Genomic DNA, 24,680 nt, shown 5'->3' with positions numbered 1-24,680 from the left:
ACATCAGCGAGTGACGAGACAAAGAAACATCCCCACGCCTCACGCCTGAACAACAGACGCCTTTTTTTTTTTGGGTTGATTGTGATTAATTCGACGACCGAAATATATCAGGGTTTTTGCACATGGATAGCTTCTTTTTAACTGGAGATAAGACAGGGATTGGGATTTTTTTTTTCTTCTAAATAAGGGATTCATGTCGGCTGCATATGGCGTGCTTTCATTCTTGATTTGTTTTAAAGGAAGCGGCACTGATCTAAAAGCAGTTCAACTGGGAACTGCTTGTAGACTGTCAGTGATGCTCTCACAGCCCTGATAGCATTAATGGTTTAAATGCCCCCAGAAAGCTTTTCATTTGTGATGGATTTCAAAATGGTGAGTGGAGTGATAGCCTTGTTCACATGAGGCTGATAGTCTGGAAGGCTGTTTCTCGTGGTATATTTCTTTCTTTCGCCACTGGCTGTGACTTTTAGCATCCATACTCATACACTAGTAAGAGAGATGCTCATTTCTCCACAAAATGTCCCCTGCTTTCATGCAGTGTGTGTGAGAGTGTGTGCGTGTACGTGTGAGTTTGTGTGTGTGTGTGTGTGTGTGTGTCAGTGTGCAAGTTGACAACCGTGAGCCTCTGACACTCTTTGGCCTTATAAAGCAAGACTGAGTATAAATCACAAAGCCAGCCACCGCTCATACACTCTCAGAAGGTCAGAGTTCACTGTGCCACATGAGTGAAGCACCCACACCATCCCCCAACACTCCCCATCACTGAAATCTGTCTCGGGTGATAATGCAGGGACTGAAGGCCAAGGCCATGAGAGAACCATAAGTCCATCTCAACCTATCCCTGCCTGACACACACACACACACACACACACACACACACACACACACACACACACACACACACACCACCATTCCCTGGTATTCCGATCACTCCTCGTATCATTAAACATGTGCTGCGGAAAAAGCACACTGGAGACACCACTCTGGCTGCCGCTGCCCCTGCCCCTGCCTCTGCCTCTGCCTCACCACCTGCCTCTGATTGAGGGGGAGATTGGATCCCCTCCGCTTATCCGCATCCAGCGCACCGGCAGGAGATGGGGTGCTAAAATTAGAGCGGCTCGGATGCAGATAGCGGTCGATCCTGGGGAGCCAGGCGCTCAGATTGCGGTGGAGAGGGCAGTGGGGACAATGAGAATGGAGGACGAGAGGATTTCATTATTAAATAAAAAAAGAAAAAAAGAACAGACGAATGATTTCTATTCCACCTTCAATGGCAGTGAAAATGACCTGGCATGGAAGGCCCAGAATAAAGGCATACTTCTGAGGTAGCTGCCTCAGAGATATGGGAAAGTTAATGCATATCTGAGAGGATTGCCATCCAGAAATGTGTATATAATCCGACCTCAACAGGGGGAGCTTTGATTCTTGTTCTTAAAATGTTCTTGAAAGCAGCTGAGCCAGAAACATTTTTCTCTTGATGGCAAAGCAGAGCGAGAAATAAGGAAGAGGTTCTCACAGACCATTCAGTCTGTCTCTGTGCACAGTCAATCCGAACTGAATTGAACTCTAAGGCGACCAATCATGTGTTCTGTGAAATTGTTTATTGCTCAATTTAAGGGAGAACGATAACCTTTTTCTTCTCAAAAGAACGATAACCTGAAGACCCTATGTGTAATTCAAAGGGAGCGTGTGCATTGTATGTTGAAAGTATGTTATTGTTCGAGTAGATTGGATGGCACTTACATCAATGCGCAGTGCGGCAGATTTCTTCTATAGACCATACACTGCCTATATGAGCCTTTGTATGTGAGCCTTTGTATGTCAGCCTTTGTATGTCAGCCTTTGCTCTATGAATAGGACTTTTTGCACATGCGGTGAATGCATAGACGTATCAAAAGTTACCCATATGCTTTGTGTGGTGGCCAAACGGAGAGGTCTTCTGATCCGTCTGTAACTGTGTCTCCGGTGATCCAGCTCCTCTGAGCTCTTTCATAGAGCACAGCGGCCATCGACAGTAACCAGACTAAACTTACAGGCCGCATTCAGTGCCACATAATCTGGGATTCAGTCGGGGGGGGGGGGGGAGGATTTGTGCAACCCAAATGGGATGCAGCCCAAAAAAAACATGCTACAGCCTCAAAGCCAGTTGTGTAACCCCCTCCCCCACCCCCGTCCACCAGGTAGGAAGCAGGAGGGGTTGCTGGGTTCAATGTATTGCTCCACACCTGCATGGGAAAGAGATTAGAGTGGCGCTCGGCTGCAGAGTGACGTGCGTCAGAGGGATTGACTCGGGATTATCACACCCAACGCATCCTGTCCTCCTTTTCTGTACTCTGAGATGTAAACACAAACTCCAAACTCTGCCCTACTGAGGACTTTGGTGGTGGGGAAAACATGCTAGTTCAACCGAACTCACTAGTCGATTGATAAATCCACTGACATACCAAATAATCGTGTTCTTTTTTAGTAAGGCACTTTTTCAGCGTGTTTTTTTTCTTCTTTTTTTTCAAGGTGTTCACCCTTTGATTGATCCTCAATATCATTCAGCTGATATTGGCTTCTAAAAATCATTGGAGGCTTGATATCCTTGGATAGCGTCTCAAAACAATATCTAAATGGTTTGTTCCCTAGATAACCCAACATTTCAGAGATACTAAAGAGTGAGACATCGTTTAAGCCAACACACCCAAACTACTATTTGATAGCTGTTATCTGGGTTAACTGGGTTAATAATGAACAGTTCATCTAATGCGATTTGATTAAGATCATATAACGTCATCTAGTAGGAGCAGAAATTTCATTTTTTTAATTGATCAAAAATGAAATTTATCAAAAGCACAAAGGTGAACACATAAACAATGACCCAGAAGTTTCGTCTGGAAATTCTACGGAGACGTTTCGCACTACTGTTCACCGTTTTCAGCGAATCAATCACTCTGAAACCATCAGCATTTTTTTGTTTGTTTGTTAAGAGACTTGTCACATGGTAGCTTTACGGATTCACTGCTTTGCATGCTCGGGCTTTCATCCCCCCCCCCCCTTCCTTTTCCTGCCTACCAGCACCACCTGTCTACAGTACATCTGCTTGGAGGGTAGAGGGGGAGAGGGCTGTATGCCTGTTCCTTATCTGCATGTGACATGCATCTTCATATCACTGCATGAAATGCGTCTTAGAGCACATCTCACTGACTGATATTTCAAGTGCTTGTCTTACTGAATTTCATTTCACATCCTCTGCCACAGTCAGTAACTGAAGTGATAACACACTGCACTGTCACATTTAATTTTTCTTCCGGCCAACATTTATTCTTTAGACAATACCATACATCAAAGTGCATGACTGTGCACCTGGAACTATTTTTCCAATGTTCATGAAAGGACTATGTATGTTTATTATTAATATGTATATTTGAGGGAAATAAAAAAAAAAATGTTGATACAAATTCAGTGTGTGTAACATCGGAATTCCCTGCCTCACTCTCTTATTGGTATATATATCTCCAGATTTAAGATGAACAGGAAGCCTTGCCATCTGTTACAGACGGTCCAGTGAAGATTAATGGTAGATGTTCATGGTGAATTGTGCTTGAATCTCACTGAGACTTATGTTAAAAAAAATGTAATAAATGGCTAAAGCATAGAATTAAAGCACATCTGGATAAAATATTTAACATCACGATTTCACTATTACACATTTCCTTACGAAACTGTGTGCCTGTGGTAACGGCTGGTGCTGCATGAAATCAGTCATGCCACTCTGATTATGTTGAATCAAATGACATGAACAGTGCCTGTGTCACCGTGGCAGATGGACGCTGATTAAAGCTCCGCACCAGTGCAGTGTGTCCCTCCACAGGGATACCAAGAACTCATAATCTTAGAAACAGGAGCACAGGACACTGCCAAGAAAACTGAAGGCTGTGACCGCTCAGGTCATCTTCCGTGCACCTTTGGAGCGCTTGGAGAGGTGGTGTCCGCGACCAGTTAGGCTTGACATTGGGAATGAGGGATTGAGGTTTAAATGTTTTGACTGCCTTTATTATCTTCTTGAGTATGTCACCAAAATATGGGTTCATATTGGTGTGTTCATGTGATGATTCACGTATGTACCAAAATGAGTGATTCTAACTTCCCTTAAGATTTGGGCCCGTATTCACAAAGCATTTTTCCCACTTCCCACTAAGAGTACTCCTAAGTCACACTAGAAGTTTCTAAATAAATAAATACATAGGCATGACATAGGCTACAAAATGATAATGGAATCCTCTGCCCACAGGCCACGCCCAGTTTTCAAAATGCATCTGTATGATGACACGTTTGTGTAGACAGGAGCTAGTTTATTTGTACAATAAAACGTTACATTCAATTCCATTTCGGCACTGAGTGGGTTGTTATGGTTGGTTGGTGACGTAGCCTATTGCATCCCTTACAAGCAATATTATGATTCCCTCGCGTCTGAGACGGTATCTCTGCAGTAATTCTGCATCTGCAGTCAAAAACATTGTACCGTGGAATGATAGAAACTGCTTTATATAGTTCTCCCAGGCTTAACTGCTACTTTTAGCACTAGGTGGCTTTGTGAATTATTCTTAGTCAAAAACATTAAGAGTCCAAAAGATAGGACTGACACACCTATTATTTTTAGGAGTGTCTCCTAAATCGGCAGGTAAGGAGCTATTTTTAGCCGTCCAATGCTTTGATAATACGGGCCTTGATATGAAAATAACAGTAAATGTCAAACAGACAGATCCTTCTCCCTGTGGCCATCTTGGGAGATAAGACCACCCACTCCAGGTGGGGGCACCTTGCTGGGTAGCAAAGCCCTGGCATGCAGGATGCCCCTCTCTCTCTCTTTACTTCTATCACATCCTCTCTCTCTCTTTCTCTCTTCCTCTCTCTCTCTACTCTCTATCACTCCCTCCCTCCCTCTCTCTCTGTCCCCTGCACTCTGTGCTGAGATGACCTGCTGCATTAAGTGGCTTAGGTGGGGACAGTTAATCCTGCATTCTGCCACCGGCATCGACAGCAAGCCATAATTCCCTCCTTCGGCTATTAATAAACAAACCAACGCGCACGCACACACACACACACACACACACACACACACACACACAGACACACACACACACACACACACACACACACACACACACACACACACACACACACAGACAGACAGACAGACTCTCAGCCACTGACGCATGAGGGCCTGCAGCTACAGTTTCAGTCTGCCTGGAATCGCTCTCTTTGACTGGGTATTCAATCAGCCAGATTTGGGGCATGAGGGACACTGAGCCACTGATGACTTCTTTTATGAGTTCATTTTGTGCGTTCGCCGAGAAATAGATTTGTCCATACGAGCAGATATCGCTACGCTGTGCACTTGGTCTCACAACCCCCTCTACACCCCCCAAGCCCTCAGTTCGTAATCTGCTTTATCCGGTATCAGGGTTAGGGGCCATGCTGATTATAACTGCAGTCACAACATTGACATTATGTTTCCTGAATTGGCCCATCAGTTTCAAGGATGTGATTTTTTTCCTCCAATGAGAGACCAAGCGTGACTAAATAAATGGGCTGGTTGAAAGAGCACACATCACATCACACAGGCACAGATCTAAAACTATTAGCCCAGGGGCCCATGGTGGCCCCTAAGAGATAGGGCAGATGTGTGATCCTGTGTATCAGTTACGGCAGGGGAGGCATCCTGTCAAATATGAGTTATCAGTGTTATCAGAGTTTAAGGACAGATTTACCCTCTACCCTTCTATCTCTTGCTCTCTCTCTCTCTCTCTCTCTCTCTCTCTCTCTTTCTTTCTTTCTCTTGCTCGCTCTGTGTGTGTGTGTGTGTGTGTGTGTGTGTGTGTGTCTGTGTGTCTGTGTGTCTGTGTGTCTGTGTGTCTGTGTGTCTGTGTATATGGCTGTTTTAAACTGGACAGAAAATCAAAGTCCGTGCAGCCATGTAGCAGGTGGAGTACATGGTTAATTTGTGATTGGTTTTCTGCAAACACGCGAACATGTCCAGCACGGACATCCACACTTTACACATGCAAGCCAGCCTGGAAGGTCCAAAGCTACTGTTTGAGTCTCATCTTTATGTGTTATCTTTAAAGGGCAGCTGATCCTTGCCATCCCCCCTACCCGTAAAAAAAATGCGTCACTAAATTTTAGACCCATGGAAATGGCCCTTTGTCACCACATGGCATGCTAATGCCACCAATAAAAGCCACAGTGTGAATATCTAAATCGTTCAAAACCGTGTGCCCCCCACCCCCCCCAGAACCACCCCTTCAAACCATTCCATCCTAGACCCCTCCCCTAACACACACACACACACACACACACACACACACACACACACACACATGGTAGTTAGTCTCTCTAACTGTACCACACAACAACGAGCGCGGAGGATTATCTTTGGGAATAATGAATGTGCCCCCCGGGGTGGTAGTAGTGGTGGTGGTGGTGGTGGTGGTGGTTGGGGGGTTTTAGCAGTGAAATATTTCTTTTCATGAATAAATCTGACAGAGAAGACGAAAGGGGAGAGGAGAGGAGAGGAGAGGCTGGGGGGCTTGTTTGCCTTGGCAGAGGCGCTTGCCGTGGCCCCAGTCAATAACCATCCACCCCCCCCCCCCCCCCCCCCCCCCCCTCCACTGAGATTCAACATGCTGGCCGGGTGCAGGCTGGAGGAACAGCAGACAGTTTGTCAGAGCTTGCCCTCTGCTTACCCAGGGTGCACTGCTATGTCAGCAAGGGCCACAGAGCCTGAGGATGTTCTCACTTAGAGTCTGTGTTGGTGTTCCGAAAATAAAGTTCAGCCTTTGTGTGTGTGTGTGTGTGTGTGTGTGTGTGTGTGTGTGTGTGTGTGTGTGTGTGTGTGTGTGTGTGTGTGTGTGTGTGTGTGTGTGTGTGTGTAAAAGCTGGTGTATGTGAGTACATGAAGTGTTTGAGTGCACGCCTCTCTGCATGTGTGCAGTGCTGTGAGATTGAGTGGGCCAATATCTATAGGGTGGGTTTGCAATGGAATAATAATGTCATTCCCATTTGGACACAGATGGATTAACAGAATCCATTTCACCACTGGCAGGGCAGCCCTCATTGACAGCCTTGAGTGCTTACAAAAATCTAGAACATTACTAGTCGGTGAAAAAAAAAATGGCTGAACCATGCAGATTTTTATATCTTCACAAGGAAATTTGCAGATCAAAGGAAAATGATAATGATCTTGACTGGGAACCAAATTAACAAGACCATTAATTTTTAATTGATCCACTTCTTTTAATGTCTGCCTGAGCACCAAGCCCCGCTTCCCTCACAGTGTCAAAATGGAAACCTTTCAGGGGGGAATAAAGGGGGACAGATCTCTATCTGTTAGGGGGTAAAACTGGGGTCCTAAAAGGGTCTTCTTTCGTCCAAAATGAAGACAGAAGTTGGATTCGGCTGTCTATTCTTCTCTAGAGTGTCTGTTAAACTGTACAACAGACACAAATGCATCATCCTCACCATCATCATTCCTAGCAGAGTATGTTACAAAGACGGTTCATATTACGTTTAAATATAGGCTCATGAATGAAGGAGTGTGTGTGTGAACGAGAGTGAGTGAGTGACTGGGAGATGCTTGCTAAGTATTTGTGACTTGTATCTGTCTGTGAATGGGACGTTTAATGTGTTTGTGTTTGTGTGCGTGTGCGTGTGCGTGTGCGTGTGCGTGTGCGAGTGCGAGTGACAGAGAGTGAAAAAGTGAAACCCTTCACTGCAATGCAGATCCATTCGCGGAAGACTTACGATTCCCTGACAAAAAAAAAAAAAAAAAAACAGAGCAACCAATAAATTATCCTTTCGACTGACCGCAACTACACAACTACATTTCTCAACCAACTTCCCTCGTGTCAAACCTATAACACACCACCCACCACCTCAGCCACTATCTCTCTCCCCTCCTTCACTGACGACCTCCTCTCCGCTCCGCTGCGAACCCCACTGCGTCGCCCTGGTCCTCCCGCACTGCCCCCACTCTGTATTGTTGGCTGCCAGGGCCTGAGCCAACACTTTTTTCCCCTGGGTGTATTGGGGCTGGATGCTGACGGAGGGATTGTTGAGAATAAAGGGAGAAAGGAGTGGAGGGGATGGGAGGAGGTAGAGGGGAGGGGGGGGGGGGCTGCTGCATGTTTTTTGCTGAGCCAGGTGCTGTAGCTACGCTTCCACTGCAGTGCTGGCTGGACGGCTGGCTGGATGACTGGTTGGCTGGTGGGTCTGAGAAGAGACTCTGCAGACAGAGTGCTACAGAACTAAAAGGCACCGGATCGATCAGTTCTGTCGACAAGGCAGTGCACTGCTACAGTGAGCAGACAGTGGCCATAAAGCACGGAAAATGCAGCAATGCATAATGCAAAATGTCATGGCCACTTATCCATGGATATACTGCAGTTATGTGTTTGGAGCGTTTGTGCTTTCAGGAGGATGATGTGTGCACTTTCAATCAGAGAAACCTTGAAGTACCACACTCGGTGTTCAGCGTTCTTTAGCAAAGGGAGAAAGGGAGAGACCGAGGGAACGAGAGAGAAAGCGAGAGAACGCTATAGAGGTAGAGAAGGAGAGAGCGAGTCATCTGGTCTATGCTAATGAGTTTGAATCTAATCGTCCCACCAGCGCCCCCCTCTCTCAGCGGAAGAGCCCCCAGGTAGAAACGGGCACGCCGCACCACACCGCATCACGCCTCGCTCAGCCTTCATCAGTCTCTATTACACCACACATCTGCCAGCCACCCCGCGTCTTTAATATGTCTTTTATTACCACTATAAGCCTGCGGTTAACACTATATGTCAGTGTGTGTTTGTGTGGGTGTGTGTGTGCTTGTTGTACGTGCATGCATGTGTGTGTGTGTATGCTGAGAGAGGGAGGTGTGCAAAATAAGTATGTCACAAGCACATGTGTCTCCCAGACTCTAAGAGGGGAACAGATTCAGTCTTTCCCACGCGAAGGCTATGCCAGCTACTGCCAGTTTGGCCGTGCCCTGCACACACAGACACATAAACTCTGGGCACGGCAGAACACAGCATGGCAGCCTGGCAACGCCTCACACTGTGGCAAGACCCCTGGTGAACTACATATTGCAGTAATATGCAATATGCGGCTTCAATTGTTGAGTGTGTATGTGTGTGGGTCGGTGCTTTAGTGTGTGAGTGTTTGTGTCTATTCTGTGTGGTTGCAGACGCATATTAACACTAAGAGGCTATACACAGTATTCAAGTGTGCTTGGTTGATATTTCCATGTCTCTGTGTGTGTATATGTGTGGACCGTGTGTGTCTGAGTGTTCCTTTCGTATTGTGTGTATGGCTGTTTTTTGTGCGTGCTTCACTAACAGCCTGACAGGTGGAAGCCATTTAGCTGCCACAGTTATTCCTTCATTATAGGCAATGGCACTTGTGCGCAGGCGGACCGCTACTGGGAGCTGCACATTAGCCTCTGAAATTAAATAAGCAACTAGGACGCACTTGGCTAACAGAGAGAAGCTGCTGAGAAAGTCTTCGCCTAACTGCAAAAAAATTTAATCAAGCGGACCACATGATGTCTCCTTAATTACAGGCCTGACTCTCCAGTAGCTACGATGATCTGGTAGTTGGCATTCTTCACACAAGGAATACAAAGCAGAGCCATTACAAGACAGGATGCAGCCATTAACATGAACACAGTGAAGACTAAAACATGCAGAAAACCAGATGAGAACAGTTTTAGAAGGACTGTTACCCTTCACTTTTACTGAGCCGCAGTATCCTCCCCTTGTGTAAGCTTACAGATAGTAGATGATATACCTCGTGCCTTCAGCTGACCAACTGGCAATGAATCAGCACTTCCATTTAGTATGAGTTGCGTTTTTTTTTTTTGCATAAGCGTGAATGAATGATGTCAAGTCATCAAATGGTACTTAGAGTGCAAAAGGAACCTTTTAAGATGCAGCGATTATAAAACTCGAGATCCACAGACACTTAGTGTGGTACAGTTCCCCATGAAGGAACTCCACATTCAATATTTAAAGTTGATTTCCTCTCTCAGTCGGGTTTCCATGGCTATGGAAGCTTCCCAGTGCTGCGACCACCCACCAACTCACTGGGCTAAAAGAGTTAGCATAGGCATTAATCTGTGCGTTTGTGAGGGAGTGTCTGTGTGTGGGTGTGTGTGTGTGTCGTCTGTGTGTGTGGGGGGGCGGGGGGGGGGGGGGGGGGGGGGCTTGCGTGTGTGTGTTGGGGCTCTCCTGTGGTGGGCCATGAGCAGGATTTGGGGCAGATTAGTGAGGCTATATATAACCGGAGCATTACTGCTCTATATCTGCGGTCCGCTTAGGCTTTCCCACATGTAAACCAGTACCACCCACTGCCTCCAAATCCATCCACGGCCCCCTAATGTGGCCTAGGCTATCCTTTGACAGTAGGCTGGAAAAGGAACTAAGTGAAAAACAAACAAGAACTACAAGAACACGTGTTGATATCTCTGTTGATATCTCACTGTTTTTACTACTACGGCAGGTGAACACCTGAGCTGTGCTGATGGAGGGTCCTATGGTGGGGGCTAAGGTCATGAAGTGACAGCTGTGCCGCTCTCTTCCAGGCTGAGAGGGTTTAGTGAGCGGCGGAAGGGTTAAAGTACTTTTCCTTTCCCCCCCCTCCCGTGTCTGTGGACCGGTGGGCTGAAGTGCTCCGCTGGGGAATGGCTCATCAGGCTGTTTGTGGGGCAATGCTGACAGTGCTTCAGCAATTGAGTGGGGTGGGTGTGTATGTGTGTGTGTGCGTGTGTGTGTGTGTGTGTGTGTGTGTGTGTGTGTGGCGGGTGAAGGTTGGGAGGGGGCATATAGCTGCAACTCTCCATGGTATAGCAGGGTAATAATCAGAGTGAGAGGTGTGGAGAAGAGAGTGGGGAGAGACTTGGTAGATGCCGCAGGGCATGGAGGGGGATTAAATAAGTTCTATGTGTGTGTGTGTGTGTGTGTGTGTGTGTGTGTGTGTGTGTGGAGGTGGGATGAGGGGGTGTAAGGCGTCAGCAATCTGCATTTAATGAGCCTGCACAAGAGGGTCACAGTTGCTGGGACTGGGATGCCTCACCTCCTCCTCACACACAGCAAATCCCATTAACATGCCTACCATCCTCCCCCCTAAACACACACACACACACACACACACCACACACACGTGTGCACACATGCACACCAAACCCCATTAACATGCTCCCCATCCTCCCCAAAACACACACACACGCGCACACACAAACCCAACCCCATCAACAAGCTCCCTATCCACCCTCACATCCCTACATGAGGCCATCCCCCTTCTAAACAGACCCACATACACACACAGAGAAACACACACACAGCAACGGCCTCCGCTCCCCTCTTGAGACGGCGCTGGAACACTAATTCAGGGGTCACAGGGTGTGGGAGCCACATCAGGCGACAGTGCCAGCAAAGTAATCAACTCAGTGCAGGGCTGAGTTCTCCCACCATTCCCCTCCCACCACCGCCAGCACCACCAGCACCACCACCAGCACCACCACCCATCAACCCTCCCCCATCCCCCCCACCCCCCCCCCGGCGCAGTGTTCCAGCACAGCCCCTATAAATCACAGTCCACATCGATACACTGCAGCAGGAGGAGTCCGGCCCGCGGACCGGCAGACTCCAACACCATTACTGCAAGGAACAGACTGCTTCAGTTCTGCCCCAGTCTCTCAGTCATAAAGAGAGCTCACTGCAGTCTGTATAATGTAACCTCTTCACAAACGTGTAAAGGGGTCCAATGTTATGGGTGTAGAACACTATCTTCAAGTTTTACTGACCAGTAGTCTTGCCGATGTGAATGTGAGGTTTTAAGTCGGACTACATTTTCACGAGGGAAATTAAAAGTGAATTTGAATACATCCGGTATTAATGTGTCTCATGGATGAACAGAGCCTTGTGTGTGCTTTAAGAATGATTATCCATGACCTGCGTTAACAGTCATACTCAGAATCATACAGGTAATTTAGGATTTTAACTTCCTACAGGGGATCTCCTCTTCTTGAGCATAACCTAACTTGTGATTTAATACGGATTTCATTTCATCTCATCAAAGATTAAAATTAATCGTTGCATAGTCAAGGACCTGAGTTTTTTTTTCCTAGGCACTCGACCAAGATAACACAGACAATACATACTCTTAAGGAGACTTAACATCGCTTTACTGGCACATACAGTCCATCACTTTCCTACCTAATACCCTCTTACACACAAAACGTCTTTCAAATTCCTTGGGGAACAGAATAGCTTCAGTGTTCAGCTATCTCGTCTTGAATCTTAATGAGTTTGGTCCACCTTTAACAGTCAACAATTAAAATCTGTCTGTGAGGCTTTCTGAAGATCGGAGAGGACAATCTCTGCATTATTTCACCAGAATCCTGTTTACATCAGACAAATGCACTTGAGTTTCGCCCAAACAGACTTCCAGTGCTTATATTAGGTCTGTAAAATGGTCCTATTGTTATATCGTCGTGTTGTTGTTGTTGTGTTATCATATTATCATAAATCACTGTCTATTCTTTGGCACCATGGCAGCAGAGAGGTTAACTTTGCGGGCCAAGGTCCTCTGCACTCTGTCAAGGTTGTCTGGTCAAGGAAGGCTGGTGCACAGTCAGCTCAGAGGTCCATTCACCTGTATAGTGCTGGTCGGCACAGTGAGTACCTGGGCTAACATCGGGGAAAGGACACAGTAACAGTTCACTGCCCCTGAAGTCGACTATAGTGCGGTATAATGTTTAAACGCAACACAGGCTCCAGGTCCACAGAAACTGTTATGACTTTATATGATATGTTGACACTGATATCACTTTATAACTTCAGCAAAACACTGATAAACATCACATGACTAGTCCATGCTTCACCCCTTCACTCAGTGCTTTCATTGTTCTGTCTTCTTCCTGTAAATAGTCCAGACAGCAGAGAGGAATGCCTGACAAGCATGATGCAATCTCACCATTGTTTTACACTGGTCACAGGGGAGCTAACAGACAGGTCAGATACTGCAGTCCGAAAAGTCTAACAATGCGGAACTCCACTCACAACACTCACTCCCTCACAAGGTAGTGATAGTCCATCTGTGTGTGTGTGTGTGTGTGTGTGTGTGTGTGTGTGTGTGTGTGTGTGTATGTGTGTGTGTGTGTGTGTGTGTATGTGTGTGTGTGGCCAGAGACACAAAGCAGGGTTATAACGGGTAGTTCTGGAAACTTCCCTGCCGTTACTGTAAGACTGTGAAGGTGACTTCCTCCCTGTTGGTCAGTTCCCTTCGCTACTGTTTAGATAAAGTCCTCTCATGTTTGCTTTCCCACAGACAAGCGCAAAGAGCATTCCTGGGACAGCCAACAAAATTTCCACTGCATTTCATACTAGCAATAGCAACTAAAACATATGGGTGCATCTTAAACAAATGACCAAACCCGGGACAAAAAAAGGGATCTGCTTTTGCCTGCAATACACATTCCCAGTGTCTCAACTGAATCAGTTCCTGGAAGGTGAGGGTTAAAAGGCAGAGGGGTGACTTTCCCTGCGTGAGCCTGTGCTTGAATTACATAGGAAGTTACTACAAGGTGCCCATAAATACCCAAACAGACAGGCCCCAGTGCCAAGCTGATTAAGGGATGAACCCACATGAATGACGTGGTACAGACGGGTGCGTGGAGAGAGAGGGGGCAAAAACCCATCGCCTAAGGGACACAGTGCAGATGCATCTCTCTATCTCTCTCTCTCTCTCACACACACACACACACACACACACACACACACACAGACGAACCTCTACCCATGCACCATGACTCCAACACACCCCAATTAGTGTTGTGCGTATGCAGGAGCACGTAAAATTCTCTCTCAGGGTAAACACGAAGCGACTCCCGAGGGACCGCACAAGCACATAGGGCACACAAAGCAACCCTCACACCAACATATGTTACAGGGACATGCGTAAACAGACATGAAACTGCCCAGGGATGTATGAATATTCAAAGTGCAAAATCGGCCCCGCCAATCAAAGAGCCCCATTAGATACATCAGCATATGCCATGTTAATCTTAGGCAATCCACCACGCAACAGACTCTAAGCTGCTTTTCATATGGCTATCATTCCTGCTAATAGTTCAAAAGGAGGATTTTTTTGGTCAGACATTTTAGGGTGAGGACGTTTTGTAGATAAAAGCGAATGGCATTTATTTTTTTAACTTTTATTTTTAGGTCACCCATCCTGTATGAATAATAATTTGCAACTGTGCACCACACCATCCCCCTCCTTCTTTTTTCAGCACCTCTCTCTCTCTCACACACTCACTATCTCTTGCCCTCTGTCTTATGTACTGTCTCTTCCTCTCTTTCTTTTACTCTCGCTTCCTTTTGAACTTCCTCCGCTTCCCACAGGAGCCCTACCCTAATTTGCTCTTCTGCACAGACTCACAGCCCTCTCCCTGGGTAGCCTCTATCAGACTGCTCTTACTGGTTCAGCCCAACCCAAGTCTGCGTAGAGTTAGAATTCAGACGTATCTCATTTTCCCTAGGGTCATCCTGTCAGTCAGTATGGATGAAAGAATAATGTATACACTCTGACATTAGAATATAGATTCTATGGAGTTTGTGTCAAAGGGATTGGGACACCATCTGCATAATAACATATATATATAGAATATAGAATTATGCAGTTTTGTTCATAGTATAATACATTGTTTAAATATGATATATATCTTACACAAATATATGTTATATATTACCTCATAAATTATGTTACATATATTACTATATAATTGTTACCATATTCAATATGTAATTAAAGTAGTAGTGTCAATTAATATCACTTTATTCAATTGTCATAGCACTATATAATCATTAAGTAGTTCTGTCAGCTCGATGACGTACATGATGAAATTCGTTAATGGCCTGGCGCATGGCACTAAATGTGATTAGGTCGTTTTGTAACAACATACAATCGGGCCTTAATTTGCTTAAGTAACAGAACGACCTTATGCAACATGATACAACTGCCAGGGTCTCGCCCGTAAGAGAGCCCACCGAGCGAGGATGATGAAATGTGCCAATTGAGGACCTGTGAAGCAACTCTGAAACTTCTGTCTATCACCACTATAATCACTTAATAATTCACTTTTCTCCTGTGTCGGCATCTGGATGCCTCGCCAATAAACAAGTGTCTCCATGCTAGTGTAGGTAACATAACACAGGTGATAATGTGTTTGTATGAGTGTGTGTGTGTGTGTGTGTGTGTGTGTGTGTGTGTGTGCGTGTGTGTGTGTGTGTGCGTGTGTGTGTGTGCGTGTGCGTGTGCGTGTGCGTGTGCGTGTGCGTGTGTGTGTGTGTGTGTGTGTGTGCGTGTGTGCGTGTGTGTGAGTGTGTGCCTGTTTATGTATCTCTGCGTGTGTGCATGTTGGGGTTGGGGATGAGAGCAGTAAGAGCCTGAAATCTGATTAGGGAAGAGAGAGAGAGAGAGAGAGAGAGAGAGAGAGAGCAAGAGGGGGAGAGAGAGAGAGAAGAGAGGAGGCGAACATTCTAGTGCATGACTGGGCTTCCTCCCTCCTGTCTCCCCCGGCCCCCCCCCCCCCCCCCCCCCCCCACACACACACACTCGTTCACTCGCGACTAATCCCCCCACCTTAAGATCCAGAACCATCTCTCTCAAAGAGGTTAAGTCTTAGGAAAGGTCCTTTCTCCCACCCACACCCACCCACAACCACCCACAACCCCCACCATCTATTCCACTGACAACTAATAGGTCAGGCTTTCGGTGCCTGAAATCATTCTTCAGTCTGTTCTTTAAAACCAATCAGCCAAGCTTAGACACACTGCTACATTTGCTTTGTTTTGTCTGTCCATTTTTCATTTGCACGGATTTGGGCAGGGGACTGCGACATTAGCCTGCCTCTCTTATTGTGTTGTGCAAGGCTTTTCCCCCGTTGATAATCTTTATTATGGGAAAAAGCTGCAGCGCTTCTGGGCAAAGCAGTTTCATTTTTTAAGAGGGAATTTTGGGGAGGCTGTTTACTCAGTTGCGTGAGGCTAGCGTTGTTGACTATTTGATGGAAGAGCAGGAGCCTGGGCAAAACACAAGCACATTAAGATGCTTTAAAAAATGTATGAGTCATCATTTATTCAAACAATTGTCAAGCGACGGTGCCATCGTCCCGCGGCAAGGGTAACACTTAGTGCACGGTGCAATCACAGATTCACTAACGACATCTCTCTCATTGGGCTTCCACCCAGAAAAGGACACTTTCGTCATCAGCTTAATCACATACAGACAGGAAAATGCTGAAAAATGGACACCTTTCCTAACCCCAATCAATAAAGAGTCACATTCCTACCCGTGAGGGACCTGGAGAACATGTGTATGGATTGATGGCTTGTCACAGATATTTCTCACTTCCTACTGAGGTAGGAAATGTAATGTTTTTGGTATAGTATTTCTGGTGAAAGCACCAGACCTGAAACAACATGGTTCAGGGTCTGAAGGGTTGGCAAATAGCGTAGGAGTGCGAGGCTTTGTTTGCATATGCGCGTGTGGCATGCGAGAGACACACACATGCAAAAAAAGTCCCCCCAAAAAGGAGTGCAGCTAAATTATTAACAGCGCGTAGTCTTCTGGGAGAATGTAAGGAGAAGAGGTGGGTTGGGGTAGGAGGAGAGAGAGAGGGGAGCAGAGAGGATTCCCATCTCCTGGGAGAAGAGAGCAGCATGGGGGAGGGTGGGGATCGGGCGCAGTAGGGGGTGGAGGGGGGAGGTTGCTGTCTGTAGGTCAGTGGGTGAGGCACACACTATGAGACGCAGCTAAACCCAAGCCCTCGTAACCAAGTGGGTGGCGGCTAGGTGTTTCAACCAGCCCGATCACCACACCTCAATTTCTACCACCAGCCATAGAGAGAAGATGAAGCAATAGAAAGCTGCTCTTTCTGCCTTTTTTCTGTTGTGTGAGGGGGGGATGGGAAGCCCAGGGGGTCCTATAGCATTATGATATATGCAGAGGTAGGCAGTAGTATGTAGCGCCTGCGGACTTGCTCACAGGGAAGCAGTTTAGGCTCAGAATGTTCCTATAGGAATTTTCAAGGCAATTACCCAATGCTATTTCAGAGCAGTTATCTGAGTTCAATTCAATTGGAAATGAAACTGCTAGCAAGAAGTTCCACTGCAAGAAGGACTGACATAGGAGGTTGTTCCTGCCCACTGCATTAGCCATCTACTCTGACTCCCCTCTGTGCCGGGAGAGGAGACTCCTCCTCTGAGTGGCAATGCACATTTTACATTTAATTTGCACATTAATAGCAATATCTTACCCTAACGTTAAAATATTTTTTTTATTCTATTGTTATCTAATATAGTACTATTTGTATCGATACAGTATATATTCTGTGCTCTCTTTTTTTTTTACCTACCTCATTGTGTGTGTGTTTTTTTATAAGTTATTGTTGTTTTTTGTCATTTGCATGGTCAGGTGGATTGCTGCTGCATCACTGAAATTTCCCTTTGGGAATAAATAAAGTACTCTCTCTCTCCCTCCCTCTCTAGCTCTGTCTCTGTCTCTCTCTCTCTCTCTCCCCCCTCTCTCTATCTCTTTTTCTATCTATCAAAGAAAGGTAAATCAAAAACATTATTTGATTCAGTATTTGTTGTGTTCCCATCATAACACTGAAACCGAAGCACTAAATCCATACATGAATTGTTTTGATTCCTCCTGGACGTTATTATATTTTTTGTGTCTGTAAACATAAAGATTACCCTACTCTAATCATTTGAATTAGACCGCGATTAATCATCGCATCTTGTTTATCTTTCAGCAAGGGAAACTATTTACGTTAATCTTTTCCATGTCGGCTTTTTAAAGTAGCGAATGGCAAATGTATCATTACCATTGTTTATAACGCATGTGCTAATGTGACCAAACAAAGATTCTGAAAATCCCTTATTCTGGGTAAAGAGGATTTAACCCCCCACTCCCTCCCATGTCTGAATGCGTTTTAAGAGTATGTTCCATTTATGGTGTTGAATTCCAAATGCTGCATCCCCCCTCCCTTCCCCTCTCCTCCCTTCCTCCTTTCCAACCCCCATTTCAACATCCATATAGCCCTCGCTGTTCGCAGTAATTGCACCACACCAAAGTGCCCTAGTAGCTCTGCCATTTTAGCTCTGTGCATTGAAACACAATACTTATGGAGATAAAAAGAGGTCCATCCAGCCCAATTCTAGACCAACCCCCCCCCCCAACCCTCTTATTTTTTGTGAGAAATTATGATTCCTCCCCAAACAAGGTAATAGACAACTCTAGGGGGACTCATAAGGGGAATCACAAAATCGTAAATGCCAACCAATAACACAGAGCACCATGGCAACATTCTCTCTCTTTCGTTTTTTTTTTTTTTTTTTTTTGAGGGGTGGCTGGTTTGTTAGAGGCTTCTGGCCCTCTTCTGTGCGATTGGATTTTTGCAGGCGAGGCGGCTGAGCCTCTGTACACCCAGTGCTGCGGATTTGAACTGCTCAAGTGGAATGCTGTCACATCTGTCTGGCCAGGGCTTCAGCGTAATCTCTGATTTATTTCAGAATCTCCTCTCTCTCTCCTCCACTGTCTCACTCTCTGTGTCTGTCTCTCTCTTTCTCTTCCTTCACATGTCTCTCTCTCTATATATATATATCCATCTCTTTGTCTGACTTCCTTCATCTCTGTATGTCTCCTCCTGTACCTTCAACTCTCTTCTTCAATCCCATTCTGTCTCTCTGGCCATACCTCTTTCTTCATCCCTCTCTCCTCTCCCCTCCTCTCCTTCCATCCACCCCCTTCATCTAATGCTGTTCAGCTGCTTGTTCATCTTGTTGAAGGGCCCTTCTCACTAAGTAAGAGTAGGCCACTAATTAGGTGGGCTACCATTCATCAGTTAACTTTTGTGAGCCTCTGCATCAATGAACCGACTTGCTGACTAGTCTACAAATGCATTAAGGGGACCACCGTTATTTTCCAGTCTGATCTCCTACATGACTTCAGATATATATTTCATAAAGACTATTGGAGATGCTACCGAATAGATACATCGATGCATCAACTCTCTCCATCTCCAATATACGTGATGTCGCCAAATGAGTAAATATCGACATCGGTATGTGAGTGGAGTGAATGTGCATTTAGGCCTATGTGTAGGCCTCTGCACAAACCAAAGCAACATTTGCTAGCAATATTCAGTATTTCCAATAGAGCACCGATCGATCATCTCATACATTATGAATACACACCTGTTCCGTTAGAAAGCACGTAGAGTCTGATTATGTTGCTCATTAGCGTAGCTAGATATGAATATCCTACGATCAAACATTAAATACTAAAAGTTACTATATTCATGACCGTTTGTGTCACAAGAAGGCCTACACTATCGCACATTTCAACAACGAACTAGACAGATACACTGTCATTGGAGTCAATACCCTATAATGACATCTTCACTCGTGTATACGCTGATGCAATTATTAGCTACGCTATACAGTGATGTAAATTACATCCCATGTAGGTTTATAATACGGAGATATAAATACCTTCGGTTGCATAGTTGTGATCGCGGAGGAAGCTGTTGTTGATTTTGCGGGTGTCTATTTCTTCATCCATTTGTGACACTTATGAGTTGAATGCCAAAAATAGAGACAAGTATCCATGGTCCTGTGTCATCAATTCAGCAAAGGGTCCGCACATACAGCGGGCTCTTAGTCATGGTTCTACCCTCTCTTGCCACCACGGCGACAAAACAAATTAGGGAGCAAAAATAGAAAGATTCCGTTCAGACACCGTTGGTTTTCTGTCGGAAGGTAAGGTTTGCTTTAGAATGCTGTTCTAATACCGATTCGTTTCTCAACGTTTGAAGATGGGGCGTGTCACCTCGCGGATTAGGTCGGCATTAAATCGCAGTGCGAGAGTGCAAAGTTAATACTAAATGAATTATATTGACGTTGCTCCTAATATAGCACCGGCTTTCATCCCCGTGTATGAAGAAGACGCAACAGTCTACATGTCATGCACCAGCGCGGTCACAGCATGACTCGGAATCCGCCTCAGTCTCTCGCAATCTGAGGCTCGATGTCTCGCTGTCGGATCGGATCACCCTCGTTTTGCCCCGATGTGTCTGTCGGTTTCCGCGCCGTACCGGTCGTACCCTCGCTGACTCTGCTGCTGCGGCAGCTCAACTCGCGCAATGCGCTCCTAGCTCCTCCCAGGCAGATTGCCTGTGTCTAACTGCGTCAGCATCACCGGGACGTGTGTGCGCACATGCGGGGGCAGCATTCTACCAGGCAGATTAGGTGAGGGTTCTGGTCATCTACGCTACATCAGACTGGGGGTCACACAGAATTTTTTGATATTGTTATTTTATGCGCACTGAACCTGATTATGGGGTCCTAGAAGAACGGGAATAGGTTGTTCCGCTTTATCTGGTTGTTTACAGATTTAGGATGAGAAATCTCATTTAGATGATAGTCATCTGACTGTGACACATCGTGGGTCTCTGTGTGTGTGTGTCACAGATAACAGACAGCAGCACGGAGCTAAAAAACTTCTGTGGTTGTCACATTAACAATCCATTTCAACAGATTGCACCGACTAAGTCTCCTCAACTGTGTTTAAATTCGCTGTGTTTGTGTGAGATGTGTGTCTCTGCCGCGCTGCCCGTCCTGTCATTTCACCCTACATGTTGAAAGCATTCTCCTACCCACACAGGTTATTTAACACTTGGCTGCTTTAGCGTGACTACAGGAATAAATCAAAGGCCATTATCTAAATCCACCCAATGCTGTTGTGTATTGAAGCATGGGGGATGGTACTTCCACCTATGACCAGTTGAACATGCATTCCCACTCTACCATGAAGCAGGAAATTCATTTTTCCCTTTTTCAATCTGTTGCGATGAAGAAATGGTTAATGTTTGGTTAATGCGTGGCGAACAGGGAATGATATCCTTCAGTGTACTGAATAAAAGCGTTGTTTTCACCATTTCGTTTTAATGAGTATAGTAAGACAATAGCAGTCAGACTTTCTCTTCATCCCACTTCATCTCTCTCTTTTTCTGTTTCCACCTTTTCCTATTTTTCTATCCTGTTCGATCCTAGATTTATAACTAGCACGAGGCTACATAGAGCGAATAGGTTGATGGATTACTGTAGTGAGATGCTTTAAGGACTGCATTTTGCATAAACTCCCTGCAGTCCGTTTTAAAATATCTCCTCACCATTTTTCCTACACACACACACACACATTCAGCAGCAAGCTCTTGCAAGCACAGACGCAAGGCTTAAATGAGACGATACCTGAAGGGACCTCTCCTTAAAGCATACACACACACACGCAGGCATGTACGCCCGCACACACACACACACACACACACACACACACACACACACACACACACACACACACACACACACACAGAGATGCACACACGCATGCACACACATACAGATGGGCAGATGCAGGATGGGGTCCTAGAGAGAGACAGTTATTCTGTAATGATAGCAGGGTGTAAAAAGCCTTGAGGTGCCGACGCCTGAGATCAATAAAATGCCTGCTCTAATTAAACTTGCTTCTTGCAGGACACAGCCCCTGCTAGAACACAGGGGTTGCCAGAACTGCAGAGGCCCCCTTCCCCCCATTTCTCTACTCATGCATCCGTCCAAAAGACATTTAATGGAGTTGGGAAATACATGTCTGTCTGTGTGTCTCTCTCTGTGTGTGCATACATGTGTGTGTATGGCTGGGTGGATGAATGTGTACATGTCTATATGTGTGGTGTGTGGTATGAGATAGAATGTGTGTGTGTGTGTGTGTGTTGTGTGCTAGTATTTGTGGTGTGTGTGTGTGTGTGAGCTTTTCTCTACGGTGTGTGCTAGTGCCTGTGGTGTGTTTGTGTGTGTGTGGTGTGTGCAAGTATCTGTGGTGTGTGTCTGTGGTGTGTGTGTGTCTATGCGTGGGAGTGTGTGTTTGTTGTACATCGCAGACAGAGTGGCTTCAGGAGAGCAGTAGATGTGGAAAATGTGTGCCAGGTTCTCCCTCACATTAGCATTCTTCCACCGCCCTCCAGCTGGCCCCGCTCATGAGGGCTCCGACACCCTCAAGGCCACGGGGCAGAATTTTACCCCGCCATTACTTTAGGTGATGCACACATAATTGGCTGGCTTTGGGATGTATTTCACTGACACCACTTAACTGAACCGTGTAGACCTTAACAGAAACAAGGTATAAGAAGGCAAAGAGGAAAATGTAGATATGATATGCCAATTCCACTGTTCATTGCGGTTAGAAGTCAATTTGTCTACAAATCAAATATGTATCAGATTGTCTACAAAGCAAATATGTTTCGTTTATATGAAATATGAAGACCTTTGGTCTGTGAGGCATCAGATAGCTTCTGGCAGACAAGGATAATAATATTGTTCCAGTTATTTGCAGTGACTTATAAAAGGTTTGGAGACAGATCAAGTGAAGGTTTCAGTTTAAAGCATGCATGCCATCACAATACAACAGAATCCATGTGGTGGTTTGAATATGTCAGCCTCCATTTTGAGCCTTGCAAATTACCACACAATAACCCTAATTCATATTCATTGCAGTCACTGGAGAGATCAGTCTCTACAGCATTCCTCCAGCACACCTTCATAAAGCCTGACAACACACTCTGTTTCAGTATATTAAGGCTGGTTGTTGGTTTATGGCGCCATGGTTACGACCCACATCTCCCACTCTGCTTTATCTCAATAGACTGATTCATGCAACCACGGCAACCAGGCACTGAGCTTTTAAATGAAGTCACTAGGAGACAAAATATCGAGAGAGAAAAAAACCCTTATGCTTTTTTTAGTGTTTGTGTGTGTGTCTGTGTGTTGAGGGAGAGACTAGGGATGGGTTAGTATAGAACGACCAGTGCAGCTCTTATTTATTTCAGCCTTTGAAGGCACAGAGAGGCAGTAAGAGAGAGAGCTAGGGATGAAGAGAGAGAGAGAGAGAGAAAAAGACAAAAACACATACACTCATAGTGTCCATGCAGGCCACAGCTCACTGGTATGTGAGGTGGCCTAATTTCATTTATAGTAAATAGGATTGGGTTCGGTGCAAATCTGGCCAAATGCCACATGGAGAGACAGAAAGCTGTGCTCCATGGCTGAGAAGGAGGGGGGGATGGAGATGGAGAGACCGTCAAGGGCTTCTGTCTTCCCCACCATTGACAGTGACAAAGCTCTGTGGTTTAATGGCTTGTCTCAGACAGCAGAGTGCACCAGCACACGCCCTCAACCACTCGTAAAAATGTCCTGATCTTTAGGGCATGGTGGTGTGGTGTGGTGCGGTGCTGTGCGGTGTGGTGTGGTGCTGTTGTTTGAGGTCTGCCCTGAGTCAGACCCGCCATTTCCCAAGATATTCCACAAATCAGGAAATGAAACAGCAGTACCCTTTGCAGCCCAGTGTTCACTTCACTAAGAAGTCATAGATTTCTGGAACAGACAGCATGGATTCATTAGCGATCCACTGTTGATTGATTTATCTATTCACGATCCAGTGAATGCTCGAATGAGTTTTTGCTATGCTTTTATTAAAGCATATTTGTGCTTGTGCTTCATGTAGTTATTCAGTGTGCACTTAATTCAAATGCAAGACAGACCAAGCAGTATGTGGACTTCAATGATTGGATCACAAGTGTGATTCACTGCATTGCCTCTCAGGAGTGTGAGGGAATGTGGGAGGAGAAAGTGCTTACACCATTAAAAGGCTCCAGGCTGAAAAAAAACTGATAGTATTCCAAGCACACACACACACTGAGAGAGAGAGAGAGAGAGAGAGAGAGAGAGAGAGAGAAATAGGGGGTGAGGGTATAGAGAGGGAGAGTAAGACATGAAAAGTTAGGGACAATGGAAGAAATTTGTCCAGCCTGACCCCCTCCTCCCTTACAATCTCATTACACTTCCCAAAGTGTTATTAAAGAGAGCGCCAACTCATCTAAATTAGAAACTGGGGGAGGAGGATGGCTGAGAGATCACAGGATGAAATGAAAAAAGGAGGATGCAGAGGAAAAGATGGATACAGGTTAGGATGGATAGAAAGTGAGTAAGGTAGAAGTCTGGCAGTGAAATGGGGTTGAGATGAGAATGAACATGAACATGGTAAAACAGCCAACACATGCATTTAAACATTAATGACTGAGAGCATTCTCTCACACCCAACAAAATGTAGTAAACATTGTAGTGAACAGAAGAAAGAAAGAGAGAAAGAGAGAGCAAGAGAGCGAGCAAGCACGAGAGAGAGAGAGCTAACAAGATAAATGTGTGGCTTTGGAGGAGAGGATTAAAACCAGCCTGTGCAAAGCTAATCTAATAGTCCTTTCCAAGTCATGATGACCACTGCAGTTCTCTTTCTCATTCAACCCAGGCCAAGCTAACGCTGATACTATGCTCACTATGAACTGCAAGCAGAACTGCCCCGGGTATGAATAATGCAGGTATAACACACATAATGTAAAAACATAGGTCTATATGGCCATTACATTCTGAGTCTGCTGCCATACAATCATGTAATACATCACATGTTACTAATTTATAAGGTAATCTTCTTTATTAGGCCCAGGAGCTATGTTAGTCTGTTGAACTGTAAAAATA

General features: G+C 45.5%; 1 protein-coding gene across 2 annotated transcripts in view; it reads right to left on the bottom strand.

Moving 5' to 3' along the window:
• The window catches only part of ppp2r2bb (protein phosphatase 2, regulatory subunit B, beta b), an 87,898-nt gene that overhangs the window by 22,086 nt on the left and 41,132 nt on the right, over window positions 1-24,680 (bottom strand). The window contains exon 1 of one of the 2 annotated variants that reach the window (XM_012829966.3): window positions 19,590-20,482. The exons of the other annotated variant lie outside the window; for it this stretch is intronic. Coding sequence (XP_012685420.1) covers window positions 19,590-19,659 — 70 coding nt within the window. The 5' untranslated portion in view covers window positions 19,660-20,482. Of the gene's footprint in view, window positions 1-19,589; window positions 20,483-24,680 lie in introns of those variants that run through there. 2 annotated transcript variants of the gene reach the window in all.

This window comes from Clupea harengus, chromosome 8 (assembly GCF_900700415.2).
Source record: "Clupea harengus chromosome 8, Ch_v2.0.2, whole genome shotgun sequence".
NCBI classification, from domain to species: domain Eukaryota; kingdom Metazoa; phylum Chordata; class Actinopteri; order Clupeiformes; family Clupeidae; genus Clupea; species Clupea harengus.
The sequence above is the reverse complement of the archived record's forward strand: the minus strand, read 5'-3'. Positions and strand labels throughout refer to the sequence as shown.